Consider the following 24,399-nt stretch of genomic DNA (forward strand, 5'->3'; position numbering starts at 1 on the left):
CAATCCTTTGAATGAGCCACGCCCAGGAGAAGGCGGGGCGGGGATAAAGCTCGGTCCCGATATATCTGCGCGTGCACTCGCGCGTTCCAGTCACATCGTACTGCGCCGGTGCAGTTCTGCACCTGAACAGAGGCCATGTTAGAGTCAGTCAAAAGTGGTATTGTTAACATACGAATTTTTAAAATGTCGCTATAATCAGGGAGGTATTGCCTGATCCTTGTGTGGCAGCCTCAAACTAGGTGTTTCAAGATGGCGACGAGGCGCGCACGGGACGACGTCTCCCGTTGCTTCGCCCCTCCCCCCTCAGCCCTAGTCTGAGAGGTAGGAGGGAGTGCACGTCAGCTAGCCCCGGCGTCCCTCCCCTCCGGTGAGCGCCACCCGCCCGGTGACACGGATTACCGTCCGGCGCCTGTGTGACCTAGTGATGAGCGGCTCCTATAACCATCCCCCGCCTCTCTAGCGGCTCGGCAGCCCTGTTCTCCCCCCAAACCAGCCGCGTGAGGCGGGGCGCCCGGGCGGATGAGGAGCCTTGAATAAGAAGAGCGCTTTTGCCGAGCGCGGCCCTGCACCGGGGACAACACCCGCCCCCGCGAGGATTGTGGTTGTCTTGGTAGTTCCCCCATCTGGACCATGGCGGACGACGACGTGCTTTTTGAGGATGTGTATGAGCTATGCGAGGTCATCGGCAAGTAAGTTGTGTGCTCCCTGTCCCCGGCGAAGACACCCACTGAGGGATGGGGTATACTTCACACATAAGACCCCCCTGGGTTAAGGCTGCGACCCGCCTTCTCTCTGCAAGATGAATACATAAACTGATGCTGAACGGTGTCTAAGAGGTGACAGATGGCAGGGTCTATTGCCTATAACTGAATGAATGGGTGGATGCTGGACGCTGTGCACCCCAGGAGTGAAAGAATGCAGGAAGCGTATGTTTTTGGGGTGAATTAATTAGTCAGTGCTTCAGTTAATTGATGCTGCTGCACGCAGGGAACGGTATCTCGCCGCTGTATGGCGAGATGCCTAGGTAAATAGATGTGCAGTGACTTGGAGTGGTTCATGGAGGGGCCTGGACTCCCGGGTAGGAATAAATTGGTGTCCGTGCTGTTGGCAGGGCGGGGGCGGTGTAGTGCTTCTCACTATTATTATATCTAGGGCTGCTTGTGAATAATAAATGTGGGTTTCGTCATGCACTTCTTGTTGGCATGTCCCGAATTTCTGTATGGGTGGATTATTCTTTTGTGTAAATTAATGGAGTATCAATAAGGTCTTCACTGCTCCTGGGTACCAATGATGAGAGAGGCATTTTTCGGTACACGGACGAGACATAGCTCTTGTGTGTTCGAACGTGGATACATGAACATGAGGCATGAATGGGTACGGAAATACATCTTGAGGGCGAGCTCCTGTTGTGCGTGATGGACTTAGGGACGATGCCCATCGGAATTAATAGGCAGCGACGTGGAGCTTCTGTTGAAGGTATATGGAGGGGGCAGTGTCGAGGGCACGCGAATATAAAGGGGTGGCCTGCTTGTGTGTTGAGTGATCTGAATGCACTGTGCCCCTGAACATATTTTGATAAGGGGGCGGTGTGTTTGTGACAGTGCCTAATGGAATAAGGTGGATGGAGAACGTGTGTGTACGCCTATGTTTAAAATGCTCCTCTGTGTAATTGCATCTGGTTAGCTTTGCTGTCCGGGCGGTGATGCTCTTGCTCTACTGAGTTTAAGACTCGGATTTCCAGCTTCTTGCGGTTTTGCTGTACTAGTGAGTGGATTTTATGCTCGGATCCTGAGTGCTCTCTCTGGCGCGCATGGCCCTGAGGGACTGATATTTTAACGCTGACAAGTCCCTTCCCGTCGGCTTATCTATGACCGAGTCACAGGGATCTCACGTTGCTGTATCAGACGCACCAGTGTGTTTTTATTCCTTAAATTAACACCGCCACGTCTACTTTCTTGTTTTTAAACGCAGTATGGCTTTTTTTCTGGCGGATTTACTGTAAATGTTACAGTCTGGAGAGTTGTTCTGATAGGATTGAACCAGAGAGAGAGGAAGCCCTTGGCTGCAGCGCTGTGACCATTAAAGCGATGTTCAGAGCTAGCATCAAAGTGAAGTTGAGATGATCGTGAAACATGGTAACACTGCATGCAGGGATAGGGTCTTATTCCATATACGTGTGTGCTTTTTAATCTGACGTACTGTCAGCTAGGATTTAATGTTGTGTGGGTCCTGAGGCTTCAGATCTTTGCAGAAATATCGTGTTGTCTATTGTTGCCTCCTTGTTGCACATCTTGCCATGGTGTGATGTGGAGATACACATTGAGAGCAATGTAGAATGATCCTCATACATGCTTGGTATACTGCCATGACCTGAACCCCCATTCTGTTACTGGCCTCGATGAAATCTGCTGCAGGTTTATTTTATTATAATGTAAAGTCTGGTTTTGACCGATTAGATTTTAACCATTATAATAATTCATGGGTGAAGTTACTGAAAACTCTTTCTCTGCTGGATTAGGTAGTAGGGAAGGCAACACAGGGATAAAGATGTCCGTTATCACACCGAATTGTCCTTATTTCATTGTTGCTGTTACATATGTTGTATTTCCTTTAAAAATGGTGACAAAGGAACACAGCATATGTACCGTTGGATATGAAATTTCATATTTCTTCTTGGTTTAGCATGTGTGTCATCAACAAACCCAGTCGTATGATGTCAGATAAATATGAATTTTAGTATGAGTATTGTGTAATTTGAGAGTAACAATCCTGATTCGTGACAAGAATGGAAAAGTTGACAGACTTTATCACGACACATTATGCAAAGTGACCTCCATCTTAATTAGATTTTATCTAGGCTGCTTGGGGTTAGTCACGATAGGTTACTGTTTCTGTAGAGTTGCGGCCTCTCACAGCTTCATAAGAACCAATTTCAGATCAGTGCCTGGGAGTGGATGATAACTACCTCTCTGGAGAAACAGTAATGAAGAAGGTAGACGAAAGCTTAAATGTTTGTTATTCTAATAGTTTCCAGCTCTTGGTTGGTCTGGTTTGAAGAAACATTCATTTTCTCTTGGACCTCCGTTTCAAGTTTCTCAAAGTCAATGATCTACTGTAAGTGCTTTCCTTTTCCCTTTCCAGAGACAACTGTTTATGATCAGCACTATGTTGGTGTATACGAACTTGATTGTTCACAGATAAATCAGAGTTTTTATGGAATGTTTCGCCACTTTAAAATAATAGATATATTAGTGAATTTTATCATTCAGATGACCTCTGCTTGCTTTTGGGCGAGTTACCTGCTGCTGGTGGAAGGACCTGTTTGAGTTTGTTGGTGCCCAGTGTGTGTAACTCCAACCAGTTCTTTTCAGACTATTCACCTGTGTTCATAGTTTTACTAGGCTCCTTTAAGCTTTCATTTTCTTTTTCAATTGTATGCTACATTTATTGTGCAGCTATTTTAAGGTTTTGTGGCAGGCTTTTGAGCGATACATTGTGTATAATTTGCATGCTTTTTTAGGTTTCGCCTGCACGTCGCTTGCAAAATCTATTGTATTAAATATATCTTAAAAGGGGCTTACATGCCACCCTTCCCTTTACCTTGCTTTTCGTTAGTTCCTGTGCTTGCTGAGTACTGTTTTCATCCGTTTTGATGGAACTTATTTAAACTTGTCAGCATCCCTGCTGTCACTACAAGATCTACATCCTTGCTTTGAAATTACAGCTCTGCCCGACTGCTGTGGGTTCAGCGGAGACCTCATGATAATCAGTTCTGCCTGCTTTTTGGGAAGACAATGCTTCCATCGCAATGCCACTCAGAAGTCCCGCCGCCCACTCTAGTGCTAAAGCCGCATCAGAGGCTGGTGCTTGTTTGACAGGCACACTCTTTGCCTCGAAGTAAGCACTATTATCGAGCCACTGTTACCCGAAGCCAGGGTTGCAATCTACAGCAGGTGCAGTATGTCACTGAGTTATTTAACCAGGTGAACCGTATTTTAATAAAACCAAACCTGTGATTCCGCCATATTCTACCTATGGGTTCAGTGGACAAGAAAGGGCCCATTGTATGGACAGCTTTCTGTCCTTTGGGTGTTGTACTTCTCATGAAGAGAGGTCTGGAAGTCTCCAAAGGGGGCTTGTGTGCAGGGGAGACATTGGCTGGCCTGTCCTCCCCGGGGTAAGCAGCTCTTGGTGCTGTTAGGCTTGCTGCGGAGAGGTACAAGTCAGAGGAAACAGCCGCCTGTCGTGTCTAACGAGAAGTCCTTTGGCTTAAGGGAGTAGAAAAACACTCCTGTGTTTGGCGTTTGTGTAGCTTAATACAGTGAATAGCACAGTAAATTAATGCAGTTTTAATACAGTGCCTGTGTAAAGACATGCACAAACCAGGAACAAGATGGGAGACCACTATATTCCTTTTTGCATAAATCACCAGCACACAAGTGAAAGTGCAGTAGTCAAGGTAACAATAAATCCTATGGGAACTCTGCTCGTTTTAACTTAGACCTTACTCAAAGCAAATCCACCATCCACTAAAGACGCAGGCAAGGCAAGATGCTTCAGGTGCACATACTATTGTTCGCCCTTTTAACCTCATCTGAACAGTATGGTTAAGTACACGACACAACTTAAAGCAGCCCATCATGTCAGACCTTGTTCAACCTTCACATACCCTCAGCAGTGACTGGACAACTTTTACCCCTCGAAACTCCTGGCCTGACAACTCTCCTCTCAGCCACACTTGGAAACCCTGGATTCTTGGAGTTTCTTGGCTGCCCACCCACCCTTATGCTCCTCACTGCAGGACATACAGCTGTACACAAAATGCTCAAACCAATGCCCTGGACATTCGCACACGAGCAAAAACAGCAGAGAAATACCACAGTTGATACACATTGAGCCTTAACAGAAGGGTGAACAATCACCTAAAACTAACAGGGGATCAGGTAAGTCACTCAGACATGCAAGTACGCATGTGCAGTACACCCGCAATGCTGCACTATCCGATGCCAAGAGTTACTTTCTATCCCTGAGGGAAGACGGCAGCCGTAGGTCAGCAGCCTTCCCAGTGCGTCACGGTACGCACCTGCACCTCTGATTCTCACCCAAATGTTAATGAATCAGATAAATAAAGGCATCAACAGCACGTGACATATTACCACAGACGTGGCCCCTCATCCATTATTACTGCTGCACAAGGCAGACTGTACCAGAGGAGCACAGTACGTTGTAGTGGCTCTGACCCTTCAAGGCACTTTAAATTACAGATGCAACGTCACAAGTTCTACAGGTCTACCTTCATTAAAAATTGTAATAGGCCGGGATGGTCCAGTCATGATTCTGAGCTGTGATTTACACGTTATGCAGAGATTTAACCAGAGGGAGTGTTAGCCCTCATCTGAATAAATATGTATGCGGAGAGGAGAATGTCAATGGAGAGTGGATTTATACTGAACTGAAAGAGCACTCCCACTGCACCTTTCTTCGCCTCACATCCTGACGGCTGAACCCCACAGGAGGCAGTCTCGGTGATGCATAAGCAGAGAACTAAGCACATGGAAAGGGTAATCTCTGACAAACAGTGGCGTGGAGGAGGGATTTAGCCAATGAGACCTACGATTTAAGGTACATTGTGTGCTTCGCTAATTCTGTGAATTTTGCAAAAACACTGCATGCATTAGCAGTTCTAGCAAGTTCAGCTTAAGGAGCAACATCACGGTCTCTCCTCAGACACAGATGTGACTCATGAGTGACACAGCCGGCAGCAGGACAAGCATCCTTGATTCACAGAGTGTACTGGTGCCATAGCCTGCAACTTGCTGCCCAGGCCCACAATAGATCCAGCAACACTGGCTTTCCTCAGACCAGAAAAAAGTGCTGATTTTCCTCACACACAGGGACAGCAGCAGTGCAACCGTGCTCACATATAAAGAGCAAGAATAGATTGGGGCCGTAGAGGGTTCTCTCCAACACAGAGAAAAGGCAGATCACACCTACCAGCACTGCAAGCGCCCCCACACAAACAGAGCAGTTATTCCATGTGTGTGGCAGCAGTATACGTATCCCTCATGCGTGTAGCGCAGATATGACACAGGCTGAGTCAGGACAAGCTTCCACCACCCAAACAGAGCAGGGATTCCATGTGCTTCGCAGCAGCTTTATGTGACCCTTGTGCATGCAGCACAGATATAATACAGACTGAGGCAGGACAAGCTTCTTTACATTCAGAGAACAGGACACTCTCCACAAATACATACACATCATGGAGCACATGTGGCAGCAGAGCAAGCTTCTACCACACAAACAGAGAAGGGAGTTCATGGTGTGGCAACAACAGTACACGTATCCCTCATGCATGCACCTCCGATATGATACAAGCTGCATGTCTGAAATCTATTCCATTAAATATATCGTAAAAGGGGCTTACACCCTAGCCTTGCTTTTCATTGCTTCTTGCCACTTACTTTTCCTCTGTTTCTAATGGCTGTAGCATATGTCCCAATATTTAATTGGTAAATGCTTGTTCTCGTGTTTGCTCTTATCAGAGTCTTGAGGATCAAGTACTGTTTCATCCGCTTTGGTGGAACTTATTTAAGTGTGTCAGCATCCCTGCTCTCGTTTCAAGATCTACATCCTTACTTTGAAGCAAAAGCGTTGCTTGAGTACCGTGGGTTCAGCGAGCTGTGCTGGTCCTAATGGAGACCTAGATATGCAGGTCCACCTGCTTTGTCGGAAGCCAACACTCCCATTGCAATGGCACCCACCATTCCCCCATGACAACACGCATTCCCCAGCATTCAACGCCACCCCACACCACCCAAAGCAGGGACCCACTCTAGTGCTAAAGCTGCATCCGTGCCCGGTGCTTGTTTCCAAGGCACACTCTTTGCCTCAAAGTACGTCTCTATTATCAAGCACATTGTTACTCGAAGCCAAGGTTGCAAACAAGTGGGTATATTTACTATATCTCATCGCCTTATCACATGCATGGCAATTGAAGAATTACAATCCAGTATTAGGGGGCTTAAACGAGCAAGGTAGAGCACTTTCTTATTCTTACACGCTTGTGAGAATTGTTAGTGACTTATTACTTGTTAGGCTCAAAGTTGTTGGAGGTCTTACACATAATAGCTCTTTTTGTTTTACTAAAAAAAAAACATTGACAAAGCCAATAGATCTCACATAGGTGAAACCTAATGCTTTTACCAGTGCTAGTTGAAAAATGTAAGGCATCTTATACAATAAATTACATTTATTTTATAATGGTGGAAGTCAGTCAATTAAAAAAATTAATCAGTTTAAGTTCCGAAGCTATGAATCCTTACCACCAAATCTTCACTTGGTAATGGAAACACAGCTGCATCATACTGCCTGTTTAGTTACCTAACCTCCAGCGGAAAAAAAAACCTAAAATCTAATATTTTCTCCTGTGAAAGTCTTCGTAGGAGGCAGATTTCTATCCACATATTTATCTGTTGTTGCACTAATGTAAGTCATAGGCCCTCCTTCAAAAAAGTTAGTAACTATTTTGGGGTGCTTTAGGATTGTCGTCCAGGCCAGATTGACAACTCAAAGTATACACTTCACCTAACATTACATCATAAATTGTTCAAGATTCCACTCTCACTTTAGCAGGGTATATAATTGACCCATTTGCTTCGAGCTCTAAGAAAGTCTTCTTTAGGGCGTGCATATGTCTCTTCATCACTATAGTGACTCAAATCTAGGAATTACATATTTTCTTGCTCCTCATAAGTACTAACACCTAATGAGGCAGCCCTTAGAAAACGTTCCAAATCTCCATTGTGTCGAGATCTGCTTATCTCCAACGTGTCAAGCTCCTCTTACCCAGATCCTCTCCACCATTTCTAGGACCTCTAGTATTTCTAGTTTTGTCTCCCTTTTAAGGTTTTTCAGCTCTCAAGCTTATTCTATCCATATAAAGAGTCGGTCACCACATGCTGTTGGAATTCAGGTGACTGCTGCTGAATCCATTAGTACGACTGACCTCCATAGTTAGCTACCACACTGTAGATATAGCTCTGCATTTTATCCTGTGGTGTTCTGACACTCATCCAAGTTTCCAAACCAGTCTCAAATGCGAGCTGGTGCTTTTCTATTCTAATTTTTCTTTTCATTACAGGGGTGTGAAATTTAATAAAATATCTACTTGTCCATGGGATAGGTTGCTTCTTAAATCTACTTGTCCTGTAAAAATAAAATCTACTTGTCCCTTTGGTGCCATGTAGTGCAGCGACAAGTTACAGCAGAAATCTCATTATGTAAGAGTTCTGATAGCCTCTCTGATTATGCCAAGGCTAATACTATAATAAGGCTTGGATACTAGCAATTTCAGGCCCTACTATAGCAATTTCCTTATTTTGCCACCTTTACGCATATCTCCATACTAGGGCAGGAGGATGCATTAAGCAGTAGTTCCGGGGCAGGAATGCCTTTGAGTCTGTAAACCTACTAACTTTCATGTTTTAAGGATTTTCACAAGCTCTTCTGTAATCTTTTCCCATACTGAGAAAGGTTGGAAATTTACTCCTGACAAGAGCAGAAGTAGAAGTTCTTCCAGGGTTGGGAAAAAGTGGTTGGAGGAAAAGTGAACTTGTAAATGCTCAATAGATTTTCACATGAGCTAAATCTACACATGCATATTCACTTGTGCTGCTATTTTCTAGGAGTACGATTATCCTGGTCTACTTCCGCAAATTCTTGTGAATTCATGGAAGTCATTAAAACAAAGACAATACCATGGGTGCACTTTTGTGACTTTCTTCAAGAATCGGGTCCCTAATTAGGTCTGGCATTAACCAAGACATTTTGTTTTTATTAAACTTTGATTTCTCTGTTGGCATATTGGCACACAAAGTAATTCTGTTCAGTGCCAGGAACTTCAGTGGTGTAACGAAACTAGAGCTGCCCCATTGCAAAGAACATGGAGTGGGTTCCCCCTTTGGATACACTGAAGTCAGGTGCTGTGCTGAGGAGACCCCTGGAGCTCACCCACCCACCCTCTTTTTTTTTGTTTTGTGTTTTTTTTTTTTTTCTGTGTGTGTGCTTTTTGTCAGTGTTTGTTACAATAGTGAAGGCCTAGAAGCTCACACAACAATAAAGTGTTACAAAAGCCATGTCAAAACAACACATGTTGACAAAACCAAAAGACTCACAACAAACGTTGGATCATTTGGCTTTGCCAGTGTTTGTTTATTTTCATATTTTCCATAATCTTGCTGAAAATAGTTACATTGATTTTCCATTATGAATATTTTTGTAAATACTAGCATGCATCAACACATTTTACACAATCATGCTTCAAAGGACTAGTATCTAAAATTTCACAGAAGCAAAACGTTTTTTTTTTCCTACTTGTATTTTGTTTTTCCTGAACATGTTATTTTGAAAGTGAAGAATCCTCACTCTTGCTTGCAAGCTTCTGCAAACAATTGCATCTAATCAGAGAGCATCCTGGGAGCATTATACTTAGCCTCATATTGTTAAACTGTTCGAACATGTGTACACTTTTTTTTTTTAACTGAATTTAGTCAGCAGTGCAGTGTGACCTTAAAACGTTTATTTAGGGAGCTCACCCGAATTTTAACGGCTTTTCATTAATGAACCATAAATACAAGTTCGAACAGCATTAATATGGACACACATTACCTCAAATGCAGACAGTTCCCTTCCCTGTAAACTGGTGGCCAAAGGGTTTATGCTGCAGGGGGTTGGGCCTTCTTGTCCCAAGGATGACAAAAAGATGAAAACTTGTTGCCCTTGACCCCAAACAATATGTCATGGGCGTCGGGCTATAGGAATTCCACATCCCTGCATTACATTACTGAATGCAACAAGAACCCACCCTCTTAAAAAACAGACGGTCTTCATTAAGAGTAGGTTCCGCTTTTGTTTTCTTTTTTTAATCTTATTTTTGACTTAATGGCGATTTCGAAGTAGGAACGTGTGTACGTGCCCTCTGCCTGGAATGTGTCTGCTTTCCTTTGGTCTGGGGATTGGGGGAGGGGACTATTAGCAGCTGCCAGGTTTGGTCCTCTACCTTACACTTACCACCTTGTCTTTACTGAGTGGCAAACTTACCTCAGACTTTTGAGTGTAGTCATTTGCATCCAACCTGTATAGGCCAAGACATCCCTCTCAATACTTTTACTTAACACACAGAAAATACATGCTAGATTCTAGGTGCAGAAACTACAAATTTAAAGCTTTCACATTTTCTGTTACTTAAATTAAACTTGGTACTTCAAAAAGAGTACTATTAGTCTTAATCTAAAGTTTTTCTGCCTAACAATAAATCACCTAAACCATCATTTGGAGTGCTGATATGACACCTTTATACGGGTACCATTATTGCTAAGTCAAGCTAGAAAAAGATTGTTAATGAAGGAAACCTGCAAATTCAGTGAATTAGTGTAGTGCCAGAGTACTATCCTAAACTTTCAGTATTGTGTTAAAAAATATCTTACGAACTCAGCGCTCACAAATGTAATCTTTGTTGTGTGTTACCTAAATTGTTTACATTTAGTTCGGTCTGTATAGCCCACATGATAAGACCAGAGTCTGTGATAAATTGCTGCACAGCAACAATCTTATATATATTTAAATTGACAGATAATTACTTTTTTACTTGATCAGTCCTTTGTTGTACTTTTAAGCAAATGCTATAAAAAGTATAATTGTGACTAATTCCTCTTCCCCAAATCCTTTGCCTTCACCACATTGCCTTGATGTCTTGTCTTCTAGCAGACCTTGCAGCACTACGGTGATCTCCTTAGAATAGAAGTGCACACCAACGATCCTCCATGGATCCAGGCCGCGTAAGCCAAGCCCATGCTCTTTTCAGTGTACGTGAAGTGAAAATGTAGTTAATTTAAGACCATAAACATACACAAATCGAAAAGTCTTAAAATCCTACACAAAGTAAAAATGTCACATAATTCAAATCAAATCATTAGCATTTATAAAGCGCGCTACTCACCCGTGCGGGTCTCAAGGCGCTAGGGACAAAGGGGGTGGTTATCGCTGCTCGAACAGCCAGGTCTTTAGGAGTCTCCGGAAAGCGGAGTGGTCCTGGGTGGTCCTGAGGCTGGTGGGGAGGGAGTTCCAGGTCTTGGCCCCCAGGAAGGAGAAAGATCTCCCACCCGCCGTGGAGCGTCGGATGCGAGGGACGGCGGCGAGTGCGAGGCCAGAGGAGCGGAGGGGGCGGGTGGGGACGTAGAAGTTGAGGCGTCTGTTGAGGTATTCCGGTCCCTTGTCGTGGAGGGCTTTGTGTGCGTGGGTGAGAAGTCGGAAGGTGATCCTTTTGCTGACTGGGAGCCAATGCAGGTGTCCGGAGATGTGGCTGTTGCGGGGTACGTCGAGGCTACGTGTTCAACAATCGTAGCTTCCCATTGTAATCTAATAGCTAAATAAAGGAGAAGCAGCGAGATTTGGCAGTACTGTTCAGGCCTGTCATACACATACTAATCAACAAAAACTTTGTACTATCTTTTTATGAGACAAAAAATGTCAACTGTTTTACTAAACCATTATCCGACCTGCTATCGCCTAGTCACTTGATGCAAAAAGAGCATCGTTTGGCAGTACGAAATGAGTGAGCCAAGCCTTTCCTAGCCTAACCAAGAACACTAACCAAATAGAAAGATCATTAAGCAAACATTACGTGCAGAGCAGGGTGCAACTAATTGTGCAAAAAGTGTGTTGTGTAAACACGAGGAGGCGGAGCTAGTGTACTGGAACCCTGCATCTTCCATCGGCTTTTGGGAAATGGAGCTAACTGTGTTGCCCATGGCTAAACAGACTGAATGGTCGCGATAGGGGTCGATGATCCTCAAGCCCTGCCCCTAGCTGCCCGACCATGTAAAAAGAACAAAGAGACGTAGTTAGCCACCAAGTAAAAAGTGTATTGTACAAACATTACATGCAAAGCATGGTACAGCTAATTGTGCAAAGAGTGCATTATGTAACCTGGAAGGTGAGACTAGTATACTGCAAGAGCCAGCATCTTCCATAAGCTTGTGAGGTCATGGAGCGAGCTCTGTTGCCCAGGGCCAGGTGGGCTAAGTAGTCATGATAGGGGTCAATGATCCTCACGCCCTGCACCTAGCAGTCCAATCATATATAACGATCAAAAAGACATTGCTAGCCGCACCAAACTACACATCCCGGTTAGTAGGGATTAATTTGGTGAAGATAGGGAGGGAAAGGGTAATAAAGTGTGAGACACCCCCCTCCACCCGGCACCCAATGCCCTGTTCAGTTCCCTGATTATAATTTTATCTGATTGTTAAAAATTGCTAAAAACTGCACCAGCCAACCAACATGAGATTTGTGGATTTAGGGCATCTGTTGCCACTGACCTGCAGGTTCTAACTCCCAAGGCCAAGAATTATTTACGCAGCAGGGCATTTCAATCTATTAACAGCTTTGGGCATTGGATGTCCATGAATGTTTCATTCGTCAGGCGGCTTTTCAGTGTACTTGTGAAAGATGTCTGAGTCGGTTGTTTATGATAAAGTACAGTGGATTAGTCATCTAGAGGTGTGTGACTTGGGTGAGTGTTAATTCACACGTATTTGGCTTGGGTGTCTATGATGCTGTTTTATTCATCTTGTAGATCAATCCACTGATTGAAGGCCTCCATTTCCAATAATCAGTGGCGTGGAAAATTCTCCCTCTCCATACTCATCATAGAGTTAACACAAACCTTTGTAATTCCGTTTTTTGGGTACTGTGACATATACCCTGGACTTTAATAGAAAAATGCAGACAGATTCTAAATAGTTCAAATCCAGGTGCAAACATTTGTCTTAAACTCGGGGACAAGATGGTTTGGAAAAAAGTACTGAAATCATTCCACAGGTTACCTGATGTGTTAAGATTTATTCACCATTCTCTAAAACTGCTGGTTACAGGCTGAGCTGCTGTTAAAACATATCACACTTATTACATTCATATGGAAGTCATTCTATTAGCCGACTTCAACTTCAGCCAACCAAAGGTTTCAAACAAAACATGGTAGAAAAACCCCAAGAACAGAATTCTTGCTACAGTGTAGGATCCATCCACTTTAATTGCAGGAAACTACTGCCGATGAAACAATCTTCCCCCATGCACACGTGCATGAGGGGAAAGCCAAAAAATGTCAGCTAGGGATACTCCACAGCCTCCTACTTGCCAGTAAATATACTACAGGAATTGCTTATCAGCTTTGCCTTTATTTACTGTACATGTATTTCAGACTCTGGTCTGGAGCTTGCAAATTGACCGTAAAGGGCCACAGCAGCACTTTACATAACTATGTAGATAAAAAAAAAAATAAGGCCACAAGGTCCGTAAGGCAATGGGAAAAACTAAAACCGTATATAGTAGGACATATGAGACGCAGCCCAGGGCTCACAGGTTCCAACGTGGACAAATGTCACTTTGCTAGATTATGCATGATAAAAAAAAATCAAAAAAAAAATCCAATCAGCAAGCCTTTCTCTGTGTGCTCTAAATTTCCTGTAAATCGCCTTTCACGTGAGGGCACACCCTAGCATTATAGCAAGTATTGGATGATAATGATATTTGAAACTGAATCAGAATTGAGTTTTATTATCCAGTTATTCAAAATTATTACAGTAACGCCGACCATTCACCATGAAACATCGGTCTGTTATCTTTGACTGACATTTAAACTATGGATGCCTGCGGGCATAGTAAAACACACTAGTGACATCCGCTAGCCATTGTGGCTATAGATATCTGCTTTACTAATAACTCCCACAATGACGTATGTAGTTCGTCACACAGAATGTAGTATTCCCAGATTTAAAATTGCCTATATAAGAAATGTAAAACCTTCTACATTATTACTCTAGAAATGCATCATGCAACGGATCTAGGATACTATAGCAGGGGCTCCAAATGTATAACTTTAGATCATTCTTTGCTATATTTATAAGGCGCCACAGGCAGCCAGTCTAAAGTGCTGTAACTTATGCTTGGTGAAACAGAAACTACCTTGCATCCCATCCCTAAGAAACCTTGATATTTTAGGGGAGCGATGCAACTCAGTCTGATACTTCCTTATTAAGGCAGCTGAATTGATGTGGCTTTTTATGTCACTAGTGTGTTCCTTTAATCTTGTTATGGTCATGTTTACTTTCTTGGTCAACCAGTGTGGAACCTTTTTTGTAAATAGGCTTTATTTCTGTTATTAGGTTTTAATTTATGTGTATGTTTTCTAGGAACCTAAACTAGCACACGTTCTGGCATTATTCTGCATTTTCAAGATAGACAACCTTTTTCCCACGGTTAGGCTGCATTTCTCCACCAGTTCTATTGGGAACGAGTGGGGAGACAGTTGACTCAGTTGTGAAATGTGTTACTTTTTTATTTTTGAGATATTATGTAAACAGAACCCAGTACATCCCTCATGGTTTTGGCAAGTGCAAGTTTGGACCAACTTACCACTTGCAACCCGAAGGACCAGACCAGTTACGACTCACATCTCCCTCCATTTACCTGGAGATCATGTGTATTGGGCTTATAACAATGTCAGAGGCTCGGGCATATTTATTTATTGTTGCACGTTCTGACAGCTTTCAGCACAGACGTGCAAGAAATCCATATTGTTATTTTTAATGGCATTATTTTAAGCCACCTTTAGTGCAGAATAAATTAAACCAAATAATTACAGAAACCAATAAAATCGGTTCTAGTGTGTAAGCAAAATATGCAAACATTAAGAAACTCTGCAAAAGATTAATAATGATGTGCTTTTAGAACCCCTAAATGCCTTCCATTTAAGCATCAAAATTATTGCCATTAAGAGGTGTTTAAATAGAATCAACATATCTTATTATAATCAATACACATTCATCACTTTGTTTAATTTATGTTTGTCCAGTTTGCAGAGATTTCTGTGTCTGTTGGAAAATGTGATGGCTTTCTCGGAGCCACGCTGCTCTAGTGGCTAAAATGTTGATGTCCAACCTCTGTCCCTGAAAGAGCTGTGAAAAAGTTACACTGAGGAAAAAACCCTGTGATGGAAGGAGAAGGAAATAACACGATATTTCCTTTGCACACTCATGTGAAAATCCAAAGCAGCTATGCTTTCTCCTAAGCGTCATCTATTCAAATGAATATATTAACTAGAATCATGCTGTCAAAACACACAATGTATTGCATGTAATGCCCATTTTTATACAGTGATGAAAGTAACTGCATAAGCTACGGCAAACGAGTAATCAATGTGGAGTATGCAAAAGCATTATATAGTAGGGGGCCTTTAAAAGTTATTTAAGGCAAAATGTTAACTATTTTTTTCTTTATTCTTTGCATGTGGGCCTCCCTTGTTCAGCTGGGCAAGTAGCCTCAAAACTATTAACTACTTTCTTTGTCTCTTAAAAGATGGCATTTGTAGCAGCCATGACTGTAAATTCAAAGTTTGGAAGTCGTTTTTTATTAAAAAAAAAATCTTGCTTGTGAAACATGCAACATATATGGTCTTGCGCTTCACACTTCTTGTACAGAGTTTTACAAAGATATAGGGCGGTTTAGGGAGGAAGTTCTTTCCTTTCTTGTAGTAATTTCGATGCTGCGATTTAGTAGCTTTCGTTTTACTTCATGTTCAAAACAGAAGTCTGAAACCTTCGTTTGCATTCGGTAACATTTGTATCTTTTAATGATATTGTATAAATCAGGCTGGAATGCAGGAGGTGTAGTTTAAAACTTAAAAGTTTGATAGTAACCCATATTCTATGTCATTCATTTGTCATTTCCTCCCTTTTTCATCCTCATCGTATTGTTATATTGGACCTCACAGACATCTGTACCCATGGAGATGTCAATTTTAGTATTAAAAAATAACTTTAAGGTTAAATGCATGTTCCAACTGTCCCTAAAGTAATTTCTTTAGGGCAAGAACCTTAAAAAATGATATTCCATAAATGGAAAATGTTAACACCACCCTATTTAGCTCCAATAGCCTAGCATCAACTAATAGATGACCTGCTTTGGAAGCTAAAAAAACATTTACTTCTTTCTTGTAAACTAAAATATTTCTTATTTCATAAGCAGGCATTGTGTGTCCCATTTTTTTGTAAAATGTTCTTCTGCCATGGCTCCAGGGTCGTATGTGCTTGCACGTGTACTGCCGTAGACAAGCTAAATGGGCTTGAATGGAACGCCCAAGAGTAATTACTAATAATTCAAAGTGATCCAGGCACACACATTCATCAGTATGTTGAATTTACCTTTTAATTGAATAAATGGTAGTAAAATATGTGGTATAGTAGAGTTGTACCAAAAAGAAAGACCACTTCAAAAGTAGTGTTATATGTATGAAGCAAATTGCAACCTATTTTCATAACTATAATTAGCTAAAGTGATAGTGTAGCAAAACATGTCAAGGTGGCACCCATATTAGTGTCCTTAGCTGCATGTATCTGCAGTCAGTCTAGGATACATTAGTAGTGGAATAATACGGACCAGCAGCTCAGGCAGTGGAGGCAGAACAGCAGCAGAGAAATTGAACAATGGAAGTGAGTAAGAGTATTTACCGAGCAGAAATATGTCTGAGTTTGTCATCTGCCCCCAGAACAAGAAAAACAAGAAACAGGTAAGAGAAGCAGCCCAGCAGCAACAGGACATTACTCTGCAACCAACAGGTACAGGAGGGTTCCTCCTACTCATGAAAAAAGACTCTAGAAAACAAAAGTGTAGTGAAAAACAAAGAAAAAATATGGAGAGAACATGAAGCATAATAAATAAAATTTATATTTTTTGGTAAAAAATAACACTTAATTTTAATATTAGTAATTGAAGGAAATGTAATCACAACATTATAGCCAGGCAATACCCTTTTTCTGGACAATTTTATTCCATCTTGAAAATGATAGAACTGTCAGGTTTAGGCCCAGCTGTATCTCAATGCATTGTAACTGTGCTAGAAAAGTAATCATGACCAGGTTTTGTAGCCATAGGCACCGATTTTTGTCTGGGTTGCTTCGGTTCATTTTTTTTTTTTTTTTTAATTTTCATACCTCAAAGGCCCATAATGGGGCACAGTAAGGAAGTCAACAAGCCATAGAAAGTTTTGCACAACCTTTCCACAGTTGAATGAAGTACATCTTTGCAGTGGTTTTTAATGACAGTCTCTTTTGTTCAAACAGGATAGTAGTGGTTTTAAAGGCAACCACTGTTTAAGTTGCACTTGAGCCAACCTTGTAATTATTTTTGAGGTCAGCAAGCTCACATTTTCGAATGCAATAAATAGGCATGTTTGGTGCCCTTGCTTCAGTGGAAGTTAACTGCAGGGACATTAATCTGGTAACTTTAAAAAGCTACATGAATTTAACGTGTTGTAAATGCTTAACCCTCTGTGCCACTGAGGAGGCTTCTAGACATTTTACATGAGCTTTATGTATAAATTCTATGTTCTTCTTGTTGCACAGCTTCCCTTGAGACGGAAAGAATATACACAAGAAATTTGAGCAGCACTTTCAACGTTCCACATCTTATCAATTCAAGGTCCATTGCGTATTCGGGGAGATGACTTCTGTTTTTAGGTCGATTGTGCAAGTGCTTTGACCTATTGTAAATATTGTGGGCTTTTAACCACGCCCATCACTTTCACTCGTTCGTGGGCTTGCCTTTCAAAAATCCTTTGTTATCATTGGTAAGTGCTTTGTTTGTCCTGCTTTGGGGCAGTTTGGTTATCGCCTTGGACACCGACCCTGTAACGTGGATAAGTGTATGATTGCCGATATGTTTGACTGTGAGCGAACTTCTTTTTCATTTTGTGTCTTTCCTTCACATTTATGGTAGCCATTGCGCTTTGAATCGGCTCGCTTATGTAAACTTTTTTACTCTTCATTTTCGATTTATGTGGCAGGAAAAATCCTGTTAGGAATTTACAACGCTGAGATCCATTGCATTGCAAATGCTTATTTAGGTCTGGGTTTTGATAGTGCTGATGTCAAACAGGCGTTTTGCTTACTATGTATGTAAGGTTCACCCCTTTAGGTATTGGCTTTCCTTGCTCATCCTCTTTCAGCCATTGGCTGAGACTTTGTCAATCAATTATTGTTTCAATCCAGTGGAATATGCGTCTTTTACCTAAGGCTGTTAGCTGCCTGGGTGTATCATTCTACCTCTGCTCGTGAGCTTGCATTGAACTGCTCGAGGAACTATCTTAAAACGGCAATCCTCTGTGTCCGCTCTGGCGGTCTCCTGTGTGTCTCAATCTAATGTGCAAAAGCTGCACATTGTACCCAGACTTTTTGCTTTGCCAGTATACTTGTTTATTTTTTTGTTTGAATCTGTTTTTATTGTTTTAATTCTTATGATTTGGTGGTTACATAATACAAGAATTTACATAATGGTATCCGCAGGCCAGTACTTGTTTATAATGTTATAAACATGACTACAAGTCCAAAAAAGCAAAGCAATAACCTGGAATGGACAAGTTACTCATACATGTATCTTGGAAATGAGTAGAAGGGCCTGAGAAAATTTAGAGTTTGTGCGTGAGAGCTCATTGACTGCTTACTTTGAACCAGTTGCTAGTCATTCGTGGTCAATGAATTTGCAAAGCTTTCTCTGGCAAACTTTCCACAATTCTTCCAAATACTTAGTTTACTACCTTTTGTTTCTTAAGGTGTTCTGCATGTGGCCTTTTATTTTAAAATCTCGTTTTTTACATCCTTTAAAAAAAAAAATTAAGGTTAATATCACCACCATCCACCCACTTCTAGAGTTGTGAGGAAAATTGTTTTAAAATAAACTTGAAGGATACTGACACATCCTTTTTATTTAGATTGAGCCTACTAAACAGTACAGCCGTCTTGTTGCTAAAGTTGTGGGCCTACCAAGAACATAGATCAGCTTGCAGCCTACTCACTAATTAACATTGGTTGGCTTTAGTGTCGCTATCATTTGACTACTTCCTACTTGATGGCTTGCCTTGTCCATCTTGTATCTATTCCTCCCCAGGGACATTGCCAATGTACTTCTATCCTTCCTTTGCTCACTTTTAGGGAACTTCTTTTTTTCTTTTATCTTAAGCACACCCAGAGTGCGTGTGTGTTCCAGCTTTCTTTCTAGCGCGCTTCTCTTCCACCTCTATGTTCCTTGTTGCTCTCTTTCGCCTGTGTGCCTCTCTCCCCACCTGAGCCCCTGTGTAGCTTTTGCCCTGTCTGTTTTCTTTAAAAAAAAAAAAAAAAGTCTAATGCAAGTATGTTTTTTTTTTTTTTTTCTCTTTATTTACTGTACCAATTTGAATCGGTAAGTAACGAGAAGGCGAACACCTCATTTTGTACGTGCACACATGGTGCTCCCGCCTACAAACCACATAGTTCCAAAGGCAAGGCTTGGCTTTGCCAGTGCTTGTTTTCGTTCGAGTCAGCACTTACAAGGGAATATGGTCAGTTTTTCTGTAGACAAACTGCGTCATGGCATAGATTCGGGAACTTCATGAACTACACCCTGATAGACCAATAATCAGTTGACTGTGACAGTGTACTAAAACCTTTGCACACCTCTAGTACAATTAATTTGGAGGTTGATGATGCATCTGCAGCCGGACTTGGTATTCTGCACAGTTGTACTTTTGTGGTGTTCTTGTAGTAGTGCCTCATCTGTTCAGCCACAGACTACTATACTTTTGCATATTCCCAACAGCTGTTGCAGTCCTTCCCGAGTTGAATAGACTGGCTGCTTCTACTTACTATGTTGTTACGCATGGCTAGGATTCAGCATTCTTCTGCACACAAGCACGTGGCAAGACCTGCACGCTTGGAACTGGTTTGAAAGTGAAAGTGCGTGCGACTGTGACAGAACGGGCGTGGCGCACAGCTTTCACAAGCAAGTTTGAAGATGTTAAGAAGCACGACAAATTGTTCTTGTGGCAGGACGACACAGACTGACTTTGAAGACTATTTCCCTTCTTTTCCTAAATCTTATCTTCTGAAGCCCAAAACGCGGTATGCTTAGGTTTAACAATAGTTTATGAATGGATAGCAGACACTGTGTTTGTTCTTTCAGTGCGTGCAGAAGGGAAATGCAGATGTTTGACCTGTGAGCATGTTTTTTTCCTTTATTTGTTGATCTACCCTTTCCCTTTCTACCTTCCATGTCCGTTGTTTTATCAGTACTTTAACCTTAAGTACGCGGAAAGCTGCCACATTAGGAAGCATTCTGAAAGTGGGGCACCTCATTAGCCCAGCGTTCTACGTTTTCGCTACGATGTACCAACTACTATGGAAGTAGTAACGCCGTTGGTTCGCAGTGATATGGTATCCACTAATAATGCGGTAGTATCATCAGGCAATCTGTAGCTTCTCAATGTGGTATCCACTGGAATGGAAGTAGTATCTTCAGGCCACCTCTAACTTCGTAGTAATGTGGTATCCAATGGTATGGAATTAGTATCACCAGGTCGTCTGTAGCTTCGCAGTAATGTGGTATACACTGGTATGAAAGTAGTTTTGGCAGACTGCCTATAGCTTCACAGTAATGTGGTATCGGCTGGTATGGAATTAGTAATGCCAGGCTGACTGTAGCTTTGCAGTAATAGGGTTTGGTATGGAAGTAGTATCACCAGGTTGTCTGCACCTTTGCAGTAATATGATCTCCACTGGTATGGAAGTAGTATTGCTAGGCCACCTATAACTTCTCAGTAATGTGGTATCTGCTGGTATGGAAGTAGTATCACTAGGTAGTCTGTAACCTTGCAGTAATGTGGTATTCACTTGTATGGAATTAGTGATGCCAGGCAGCTTGTAGCTTTGTGCAAATGTGGTTCCCACTGATATGGAAGGAGTAATGCCAGACCGCTTGTAGCTTCTTGTTAATGTGGTATCCACTAGTAGGGAAGTAGTATTGCTAGGCCACCTGTAGCTTCGCAGTAATGTGGTATCTGCTGGTATGGAAGTAGTATCGCCAGGCTGCGTGTAGCTTCGCAATAATGAGGTATCCCTTGGTACGGAAGTAGTATCACTAGGTCGTCTGTAACTTTGCAGTAATGTGGTATTGACTTGTTTGGAAGTAGTAATGCCAGTCAGTTTTGTGCAAATGTGATTCCCACTGATATGGAAGGAGTAATGCCAGGCCGCTTGTAGCTTCTTGTTAATGTGCTATCCACTAGTAGGGAAGTAGTAACGCCAGACTGCTTGTAGCTTCGTGCTAATGTGGTATTAACTGGTATGGAAGTAATATTGACAGGCCGCTTGTAACTTGTCAGTGCCACTGCAAAGAACTTCAGTAACATCTTAAGAGACTTGCAATGCACCATCCTAATTAGAAATATTCTTATCTGCCAAACACCGGTACCAGGCATTTACTGTGATGTAGGAGTGCCATTGTTTTCCACTGTAGTTTGGGATAGGATCAAAAGATCATACTGCTAGATGCATAAAGGCACCTGTTGACTAGACACTTACCAGCTTCGTAATTAGTCATATGTAGAGAGCCGTTCCATATTTGCCTACAGTTATTAATAATTTCAGGGTGCTGCCTTAGTTCTGTTTTCAAGATTGTCATCAGCTGAGGACATCTGCAAAGCACAGAAACAGCTCTTGTGACTGAACTCGATTTCACATTGTTGTGTCGGTCCAGATTTCTTTTGAAAGTGAAAATTTAAGAACGCATTTTTTTTTTTTTTTTTTGGTTCTCTGCCACAGGTTTGCAAGTTATTTATGGCTTTCCGTATAAGTGGTTGTATGCATGTATTAGCTAGTAATCATGTCGTTCAGGGCACTTCATGCCTTTAAGTTTAACACACAAACATAATTGGATATAGCACAAACTTACCTGATTACCAATTGGTCCTACTCTTTCGTTCAAAGATAAACAGTTTTCAGAATCGCAGTTCAAACTCTTTAGAAAGACAGATCAATTCATGAGATTTTTTTTATACTGTTGGTTGTTTGACTAATGACCCCCAGTATGCTTTCTTCTGTATTAGCAAACAGCCTCAGTATGATTGACTCATTGGCCTGTTCCTCAGCCGGAACATCTTCACGAAACAACACTTTTTAAATTAAATAAACTGAATTACAATTGCCTACAATCCTCTTCATTATGACAGGGCCCATTAGACTCAGTTTACAGAGTAGCTTTGAGCTCACCGCAAAGCTTGCTAATGTAAATTGCATGAAGTCCTCTGCTATTTTTCTTTTTTAATACTAACATGAGCACAGGTTAATCACAGCTTTATAAACATAGCAGCAAGGTGCATTCTGCTGAAAACATTGATAGTTCTTATGAGAACAGCTTTCAGTAAATCTAACTAGCATCCAGTGAGGGGTGCAAAGTGTTTAGAGGAGTGGCGATCATTGTAACATTTTCAGATAGATAGTCTCAGCTGCACGAGCCAAATAAATTCTTACCGTAAAATATATATTGTCTAATACCGATTACTGGCATCCGACAACCAGGAAGGAAAAATGAAAGGTTTGACTGAAAATCCTTAAAAGCCATTTACGTTCTTCAGCTCCAAAGCAAATGTCTAAGTGTATGGATTCCTTTAGGCTTGGATCAGTGTCTTGTAATTGGTAGTCAGGTGATGGCCGAGGCTGCAACTTTAAAGAGTAGACCTGGCTGGGCCTGAGGCCACATGGAGTATAACGCGCTCTCCTTGTGCTCCTGACATCCAAGGCCTTTCTACCGCCAGCTACTGCCGTCAGGGAGCCCATGCCACCTACCTGGTGATCCGCCTGGTCCTGGAGGATTGCTGTCCTTAAGGGGGAGGACTGCTGATGGCCTGGGGGGCCTGCCGCGGACGGAGGAGCTGCTGGAGGGCAACCATCTTACGGCCTTGGAGACGTGTCGCTGTGGCCGTATCGGTGCCCAATCTGGCACATCAACGTCACACCCCCTGTGCTGGTGCGTGGCAGGCCCTGCCGTGGAGCACGGACCCTCTGTGGGGACCTGGGGCCTGAAATTGTTGGCGTCTAGCTAACTAGTCTGCAGGGGCCTTGTGGTCTCGGAGACTCCGTGCTCTGTTGCGGGGGCTTCTGTGCTGCGACTGGGCAGCACCACCCGCAAGGAACACCAAGCGGGGCCTGACGTCTCCACTGGGCGGTGGAGCGGACTGACACACCCTTCACCCCCGGGGTGGATCGTCAGGAACCGACCTCGACCCTGCGCGCATTAGCACCCTTCCCTCTGCACTTCTCAAGAATTCTGCGCTGCAGGCGGGTGCCTGGAGCTGGTGCTGGGGAACACCTGCTGCTGAGGACTCACAGGTGCTGCCTGGGGAGAGAGACTGGGCCCTCCTAATAACGACTTAGCTTCTCCATACCTCACCCCTTCCTGGACTCCTGTGCTGCCCTCTGGTGGGACTGGCCTGGCTGGTGGAGCCTTGTGACTGTAATTGCACCCTGCCTGCCTCGAAGGGCCACAACCCAACAGGTTATCATGTCACCAGCCAACAGCCCCCATTGACGGATGAAGCAGACGGTTATGCTCCGCTGCTGGTGCGGAGGAGACTTCCTGGAGACTTGGGCCGCACACCCAAAACAAGTACCCTGACAGCTGGTGGCAGTGGATTCCCCCCACCCCACCATGTGGTGAGGAGTGGGGGTGACCCACCCGCTGGTGGCATGCAGCAGCATACCTGGCAGGCATTGGTTTGTGTTGACGTGGCAGTGCCTGGTTTAAGAGACCGGAGATCGACTGGGCCATACACCCCGATTATCGTACCTGGGACGTCTGCCTGCTAATTTGAACTTCGACCTCAGAGCCTCAGGCCTTTGCTACCTGCGAACAACATGGCCTCCATGTCTGTGGCTGGCCTGGGGCACCCATGTTATGCCTTATGGCAAATCCACCTGGGCTACCCCTGGTGCTGCGACTAAGGATATCTCTCTCACCTCCCTGTGACAGAAGCCACAGCAACCAAACGTGGACTCCGCAACCGAGACACCAGAGGTGCCCCAGACACCCACCTCCTCAGCCTCCCCCCTCACACAGGCCTACAAGTACAACTTCCTCAGTGAACTAAGAGCTGAGATTGGTTCTCTCAAAACAGACTTTAAATCTTGCATCCTCAATCTTAAACGCAACATGGACAGCCTGGTTGAGAGAGTTAGTGATATGGAGCAGACCCTGGACTCAAGGACCGAGGACCTGGAAGCCCTGTATCGCATGGTATCCACCCTTGTAGACCAACAAATCGACCCCCCCCCCAGCTCAAACATGAAGATATGGAAAATCAAACTGTGAGGAACAGTATCTGCATTTGGGACATCCCTACGGGCCTGGAAGGCCAAGACATTGTATCCTTCGTAGAGGACCTGCATCATGTCATTCCGGGTGACCCTGATACCTCTCCCCTATGCTGGGCGGGGCGCACTGAGTTGTGAGTATGACCTGTGCCCAGACCTCTCCCCA

At 43.1% G+C, this 24,399-nt stretch overlaps 1 protein-coding gene across 3 annotated transcripts in view; it reads left to right on the top strand.

The window, feature by feature from the left end:
- Positions 1-311: 311 nt before the first annotated feature.
- Positions 312-24,399, top strand: part of CASK (calcium/calmodulin dependent serine protein kinase) — a 1,258,500-nt gene continuing 1,234,412 nt past the window's right edge. For all 3 annotated transcript variants that reach the window (XM_069204206.1, XM_069204204.1, XM_069204205.1), the window contains exon 1: positions 312-689. In XM_069204206.1, coding sequence (XP_069060307.1) covers positions 631-689 — 59 coding nt within the window. In that variant the 5' untranslated portion in view covers positions 312-630. The remainder of the gene's footprint in view (positions 690-24,399) is intronic.

Source organism: Pleurodeles waltl, chromosome 8, assembly GCF_031143425.1.
Source record: "Pleurodeles waltl isolate 20211129_DDA chromosome 8, aPleWal1.hap1.20221129, whole genome shotgun sequence".
In the NCBI taxonomy this organism is placed as follows: domain Eukaryota; kingdom Metazoa; phylum Chordata; class Amphibia; order Caudata; family Salamandridae; genus Pleurodeles; species Pleurodeles waltl.